Source organism: Octopus sinensis, unplaced genomic scaffold, assembly GCF_006345805.1.
Source record: "Octopus sinensis unplaced genomic scaffold, ASM634580v1 Contig15355, whole genome shotgun sequence".
Classification (NCBI taxonomy): Eukaryota; Metazoa; Mollusca; class Cephalopoda; order Octopoda; family Octopodidae; genus Octopus; species Octopus sinensis.
The window spans coordinates 39272-47500 of NW_021833686.1; the positions used below are offsets into that span (position 1 = coordinate 39272).

The window sequence follows — 8229 nt, forward strand, 5'->3', positions numbered from 1 at the left end:
GCTACTACGAAGAGGAGAGGACATCGATTGTCTACGACGCAAAGGGCCATGGGAATATCCGTGCTAGGAATATCATTAAGGGAGCACATTCGGAAAGAGATCATTCGAGAACGGAGCAGAGTGAACGATGTGATGGCAGAGTACCGAAGGAACAAGTTCCATTGAGCTGGATATGTCGCAAGGTTCACAGACAACAGGTGGAGCTGTGCAGTTGCTGTGTGGTAGCCAAGAGATTGGAAAAGCCGCTTGAAAAGCTTCCACGACGATGGGAAGACAATTTTGGTCCAGATGGAAAAGAATGGCCCTCAAGACAAAATTGGAAGCGTATTGTGACCAGAGGTATAGACCCTACCTTCACCTGCCCTTGCCCCATCACCAAAAAAAAAATATCAAAGTGTTGAGCTCAACAAGGTTTGAACCTGGAAATTAAGATATGTAAGTCAATACAGCAAATACATATTGTGCACGTGACTGTACTGATTCAGTGGACCGTGGCCATGCTGGGGCACCAGTCGGTGCTTAACATTATTTACATCTTTTCAGATCTTGTTTAGGGAGTCTTTGAAGTTACATTTTGTCACCGAGGGACACAACTCAATACACATGAAAACATTAACATAGACACATATATATATATACACCTCCCAACACACACACACACACCACACACCACACACACACACAAATAATATTATATATATATATACGATCAGTAGCGACACCTGCAAGTCTGACTACGCTGCATTGATAAGGGGCAACAACCCTAAACGTCTGTAGCTGTCTGACTGGCAGGATGAAGCGGCTGACCTCCCTTGTTCGAAGGGTTGTAATGGACGCAGGTTCGTGTGTCAAATAGCTAGCTTGAGGCGATGGCCTCTTGGAGCTAATCAGCGACAGCTTTAGTCTTATATTTATAAGACTGCCATATTAGTATGGCGATAACTATTAATTTCCAGTAACGCTGCCATAATCTCCTTTAGAGAGACTTTGTAATTTTAATATTTCTATTATATATATATATATATATATATATATATATATATAACACACACACACACAGATACACACACATGCACATACACACGAATATATATATATTATGTGAACAAAATTATTAGAAATCATGGTTACAGCGTAGTTTCAATGGATTGTTTTGGCACAGGTTCAGTTGGTTTTTTGCGGCACGAACAGCAGGCAGCCATACGTTTGACGAGCCTGGAAATGTAGGAATTATAAGCTGGACAAAATGGTACGTAAACAGGCCAATTCCACCTGTCAACCAGTTTCTGTATTGGTCGTGGGAATGAGTACGTATCAAAGGATTCGGAAGTGTTTTCAGCTTTGCTGTCAACAATATTGTCCCATTTGATAATTCCACGTTCTTCAGGTGTTCCTGAAATTAAATGTTTAACAATAATTAGAATTATGCTATAATGTTTTAACAATCAGGTTCTTGCATTAACGAGGATAGAATATGTTCTAAGAATAATTCATCATCATCATCATCATCATCATCGTTTAACGTCCGTTCTCCATGCTAGCATGGGTTGGACGGTTCGACCGGGGATCTGGGAAGCTAGAAGGCTGCACCAGGCTCCGGTCTTATCTGGCAATGTTTCTACAACTTGATGCCCTTCCTAACGCCAACCACTCCGCGAGTGTAGTCCACTCCGCGAGTGTAGTTATACATACATAATCGTGACACTCCGTCGGTTACGACGACGAGGGTCCCAGTTGATCCGATCAACGGAACAGCCTGCTCGTGAAATTAAAGTGAAAGTGGCTGAGCACTCCACAGACACGTGTACTCCTAACGTAGTTCTCGGGGAGATTCAGCGTGACACAGAGTGTGACAAGGCTGGCCCTTTGAAATACAGGTACAACAGAAACAGGAAGTAAGAGTGAGAGAAAGTTGTGGTGAAAGAGTACAGCAGGGATCACCACCATCCCCTGCCAGAGCCTCGTGGAGCTTTAGGTTTTTTTGCTCAATAAACACTCACAACGCCTGTCTGAGAATCGAAACCGCGACACTCAAGTCCTCTTGGACTGAGGTAATCAGCTCAAACATTTCCCTGCTGTTACCAATGCCTCTCTCCCTCTGTTCGTTATTGAGCACTCTAGGAACAAACTTTGCAGAAATTTTGCACATGCTCAGATCTTCTTGAATAATTCTGTGCACAGTTGTCACACAAACTCCAAACTGTATGCTTAAAGACATTGTAGAGACGTGATGGCCTTCATCCAGAGAATTGCGAATTTTCTCAACCAACTCTGATATTCTGGAACCCTTCTCCCTCCCACATCACTCATCATCTCTCATCTCCTCTCTACATTGCTTGAACCTTTTGTGCCAGCAAAAAGCAGATGCTCGGCTCATACAGTGAATCCATAAGCAGCTTGGGGCACTTTATAGTGTAGCAGACTCTCTCTCTGTTATATATACACGAATACGGACGTAGTAGATAACAGCTAGCCTTCGGTCGCCCTTTTGCACCCTATGTGTCCACTACTCTGATTGGTTGGTATTGGCGCACTTTTGTCTCTGCTCTATTACGCACCAATGTGAAACCCAACCAGTCACACACCTTCTGATAAGGTCACGAGAGACAGTCTCTTCCAATATCCGGTGAGCTGATAGAATGGTATAAAACGGTAGCTTCAACACCGTCTCGAAGTCAGTCGGTTCCAGGCCTTTTTAGGTCTAGCCACTGACCACACAGGACATAACCAGTTCCAGCGACAACACACCAGCAGCCACATTGAGACTCAACTTCATCCAGCAGTATTCAGGACCTCCATATCTGTCGCCAGCATTCGTCCTAACTTCATCTGTCTACGTACACAGCAACCAGCAAACCTTGCACAGGTTCTATCTCAACACTGTTTGTGAATTACTTCACCATGGTTTAACAACAAACACAACCTGTGAGAACTTCCTGTATCAAGCGACCAGCAGCAGCATAGTAGCCACAACATCTTATATGACACGTGCCTCAACCGGTTCTGCATTGTAGCCTCAACTTCTTGTTACAGCACTTCAACTATCGTGTACCTTTGACTACGAACTGGTATTTATCTTCCTTGTGTCTGAACATTCTTCCAACGTCCTATTATAGACTCTTTCTATACTCTGTACTTAAAGCACACATTTACACTTTGTACACATGATGGCCTTTTTATTATTATGTATATGTGACACACAGACACACATGTTACATATAAATAAAATCTTCTTTTAAACATTCTACCCGGTTGTGTCTCTCTTTTCCTTCTGGCACTTGTACTCATTCATATTTTTCGAATTATTGTAATCAGCCATGCGTGTAGTAAAAAGGGCCATCCTCGTACCTCTCTCCTTCGCACGGTCGTTTACAATAGGTTTCTGTAGTGTTTTGGCCCACTTTAACACAAGATTTTATTGCGCAGTGAGCCCCTATTATCTGTTATCTGTGACTAGCAGTGTTTAGTAGAGTGTGTCAAAAGTGCTGTTTGAGCTGTCTCCTTCAATCTGGTATAAAAAAGCTCTTTAGTAGGTCAGCTTGTTAGATGTACCATAATGAGATACTAAAATTACAATAATCTAGAACTAGTACTGGATTAATCATTAAGTGAAATAAGCGCGTGCTTTCGGCATCAAGAGAAGGAGGGGGCATCACAGAATGGTAAATGGTTTATGGCACAAAAAATCACTTTTAATTGCTAAATAATATACGAGATGTCTTTATCTCTACTAATATAGATGCAGATGTGTTACTTAAGATTGGAAGCACTCCGTCGGTTACGACGATGAGGGCTCCGTTGATCCGAATCAATGGAATCCTGCTCGTGAAATTAACGTGTAAGTGGCTGAGCACTCCACAGACACGTGTACCCTTAACGTAGTTTCAGGGCTATTCAGCGTGACACAGAGAGTGACAAGGCGGCCCTTTTGAAATACATGTACAACAGAAACAGGAAGTAAGAGTGAGAGAAAGTTGTGGTGAAAGAGTACAGCAGGGATCACCACAATCCCCTGCCGGAGCCTCGTGGAGCTTAGGTGTTTTCGCTCAATAAACACTCACAACGCCCGGTCTGGGAATTGAAACCGCGATCCTATGACCGCGAGTCCGCTGCCCTAACCACTGGGCCATTGCGCCTCCACACTTAAGATTACTGTACAAACCAACAGCAACAGCACGGACAATGCTAAGATTACAAATGAAAAGGGGACACCAATTTGGAGACACGAAACTAAATGAAAAGGGGACACCAGTTTGAAGGCACAAAACTAAATGAAGGAATTAAAAGAACATTCTTACCTGGGATTGTGTTGTCTAAAACAAACCCAATAAAACCTCCGACAAACATATTGGAACCCAGTAGAACTCCAAGAACTTGGTCCAGTTCAGCATTTCCTGAGAAAATAAGAATTTCAGAACTGAAATCTGTTAATCTTTGGATGATGGATTTTGGTAAAATTGATAATCTGAGGTTTAATATAATTAAGGGGCTGGAATATGTTAACTAGATATATATATGGAATATGAGAGAGTGAGTGAAAGAGAGAGAGAGAAAGAGAGAGAGGGAGCGAGGGGAGAGAGGGAGCGAGGGGAGAGAGGGAGAGAGAGACAGAGAGAGAGAGAGAGACTGATAGGCAGACTGGTAAACAGTCAGACAGATACATAGGTATATAGATAGATAGATAGATAAGTTTCTTTATTGGCCACACAGGGCTGCACACAGATGGGACAAATTACAAGGTAGAGCTTTTCTTTTGGGGGATGAAAAAAAAAGTGGCGTAGGTTTTCGATCAAAAGGGATCGTAAAAGGGAAAAAAGAACAAAAAGAAAGAAAAAAGAAAAAAGGAAAAAAAAAGAAAAAAGGGAAAAGGAACAAAAGAAAAGAAAAAAGAAAAAAGAGGAAAAAAGGGGGAAGAGGAAAAAAACGATCAATAGGGATCGTGTATCACAGTGTCATGATGTACGGTGTAAAGGGGGAAGCAGATAAGGTTTATCAGTGGGAAGAAAAGCCTACGAAAAAGACCACGGTAACCTCGGTCAATATTGTTATATGTTACCACATTTGTTTGCAAGTGGGTAACCCTCTGTTTTCAATTTCTGGGTTCATAGGATTATTGATAGATAGGTAGGTAGATATATAGATAGATAGATAGATAGATAGATTGATAGATAGATAGATAGATAGATAGATAGATAGATAGATAGATAGATAGATAGATAGATAGATAGATAGATTGATAGATGCATATATATACACACATACATACATACATATATGCATACATACATACATACATACATGGATAGATAGGTAAGTATGCATACATTGTTGACAGGTGTGTAAGATCTACCAGTATTTGGTGTCTCACCTGCATTAATGCAACATCTACCTGTATAAATGCATAATCACACCTGTTTTGATGCAATTTTCTCACCTGTATTAATGTCAGCTTGATTTGCCTGAATCCATAAGGGCAGAGATAATCCAACAAACAAGGAGACTCCAAGAATCATCAAATTCCGGGAAGATTCTAAATTAATGTGTTGTAAATTGGAAAGACCGACAGCAGCTACCATTCCTGTGGAAGAAACACACATATATATATACATATATACTAGCAGTATCGCCCGGCGTTGCTCGAGTTTGTAAGGGAAATAACTATATAAGCATTTTTAGAGAGTTATAGCCAAAAAATAGCAAAAAATGCATTAAAAATGGAAAAAAAATGATGGTTAATTATTTTTTAAATCGTTGACTCATCGTAGACATTTTTAGAGAGTTACTTCCCTTATATAAACAGAGCCAAAAATGCATTAAAATGGAAAAAAAATGATGGTAAATTATTTTTAAAATCGTAGACTCATCATAGACGCGCGCTAATGCCCAGATGGGCTCGATATGAATCACGACTATAAGATACCCGGTTTTGGTTAAACTGCACCGCAAAATGTGGGAGTAGTTAGGAATCTAAATCGTAGGAGACAGACACACAACTTCACTTTTATATATAAAGATATATACAAATATGAGAGAGAATCCACTATGTGGACGCTCTTACGCTAGAGATAGATTCGCAAGGGTTTGAACCACTAAGAATTGTTCTCGAGAAAAATTTAGTACACTAAGAACGTAAGCGTGCTAAATTTTTCTTGAGAACAATTCTTAGTGGTTGAGACCCTTGCGGATCTATCTCTAGCGTAAGAGCGTCCACCTTGTGGATTCTCTCTCATATTTGTGTATTGATAATATTTACTGAATCTCAGTTTTTTATGCGCTAGGCCACTGGTGTTTAAATTGATGTTATTGAATTAATATCCAATTTTTTCACCCTCATTTTGACTTTAATTATATATATATATAATTATATATAGTTCATTGCTAAACCTCGCTAAGATAAATATTTCAATTAACCTGAAGATTGACTGTAACCATAACTCGAATTATTACGAATTGTACAGCCATGAAACGATTGTAGTGTTTTACTCTTTATCTTTTATTAAACTTTTAATACTTTTGATATATATTTAAAATAAAATAGATTAATTAATTTTATGTATTGGCTTATGTTTTTCATTGTTTGATTTGCCTAATAGTGGTTTTATCTCTAATATAATATCATATAATATAATATAATATATTTTACTATAAAATTGGATTTAATCCTAAATCTGAATTTTCCCTGTAAGTTTGGATTTATTCCCTAATATTATTATATATATATATTGAGAGAGAGAGAGAAGAGAGAGAGAGAGAGAGAGAGAGAGACAGAACTATATCGATTACCTTTTTATTTTTTTATTTGTTCCAGTCAGTAGACTGTGGCCGTGCTGGGGCACTGCTTTGTTTGTAGAATTTTAGTTAAACGAATTGACCAAGGTACTTATCATCGATTTTCTTTTCCTGTTAGTCACATATGCCGGACCATTAATTTACGGCAGTGGAATACACACACCACACACAAATAATACATAAAAAAATACATATATATGCATATATACATACGTATATGTACATACATCAATACGTATATATATATATAATAATTTAATAAATAAAATATATGCATACATACATACCTATATGTACGTACCTACATCTACATGTATATATACATGCATATATATATATATAAATATATGAGTACAGGACACCACAAATAAACGTAGAACTCAATGAGAAACGAAAACATAAAACCAAACTAGGAAACGGACTTTTTTTAACAACGAAGAAACAGAGTACAAGACAAACAATACAAGGAATATTCCCCTTCATCAGCTGTCCCTGGTTCGACTCAATGCGTGTTTCGAAGGTAAGAACAGAACTGTTATAACGATAAATGCTGGTCTATAATTTTTTCAAGGTGTTTTCATAAAGGCTGTTGAACTCAACTGAAATTAGTAGTGGCAGAATTAATTCATTAAGGCTCCATACATGGTGAGTTGTTGTTTGTTCATTCCCAAGCCATGCTCGGCTCATAAGGGCCGGTTTCCCGGTTTCTTGGCGTATAGGTTCCCCACCTGGACGGGACGTCGGTCCGTCGCAGGTGAACTGCAAGATGCAGGAGGAAAGAGTGAGAGAAAGTCGTGGCGAAAGAGTCAGCAGAAGTTCGGCATTACCCTCTGCCGGAGCCGCGTGGAGCTTAGGTGTTTCGCTCATAAACACACACACATCGTCCGGTCTGAGATTCGAACCCGCGATTCCTCGACCTCGAGTCCGCTGCTCTAACCACTAGGCCATGTGCCTCCACCATACACGGTGAGGGAAGGAGATAAAGTAGAAGACAAAAGGAGGAAGGAGTGGAGAGAAATGTGGAGACTGTGATGACATGGTATGTCAAGAGTTATCACATCATAATATTGACCAGACATCAAATGCTGTTATGGATGGAAGCACTCCGTCGGTTACTACGATGAGGGTTCCGGTTGATCCGAATCAACGGAACAGCCTGCTCGTGGAATTAACGTGTAAGTGGCTGAGCACTCCACAGACACGTGCACCCTTAACGTAGTTCTCGGGGATATTCAGCGTAACACAGAGAGTGACAAGGCCGGCCCCTTGAAATACAGGTACAACAGAAACAGGAAGTAAGAGTGAGAGAAAGTTGTGGTGAAAGAGTACAGCAGGGATCACCACCATCCCCTGTCGGAGCCTCGTGGAGCTTTTAGGTGTTTTCGCTCAATAAACACTCACAACGCCCGGTCTGGGAATCGAAACCGCGAGTCCGCTGCC

At 40.1% G+C, this 8229-nt stretch overlaps 1 protein-coding gene across 1 annotated transcript in view; it reads right to left on the reverse strand.

The window, feature by feature from the left end:
• Window positions 1-1032: 1032 nt before the first annotated feature.
• The window catches only part of LOC115230333 (solute carrier family 23 member 1-like), a 12370-nt gene continuing 5173 nt past the window's right edge, over window positions 1033-8229 (reverse strand). Inside the window, exons 4-6 of the mRNA XM_029800536.2 lie at window positions 5435-5578; window positions 4299-4394; window positions 1033-1393 (exon numbers count right to left, since the gene is read on the reverse strand). Coding sequence (XP_029656396.1) covers window positions 1128-1393; window positions 4299-4394; window positions 5435-5578 — 506 coding nt within the window. The 3' untranslated portion in view covers window positions 1033-1127. The remainder of the gene's footprint in view (window positions 1394-4298; window positions 4395-5434; window positions 5579-8229) is intronic.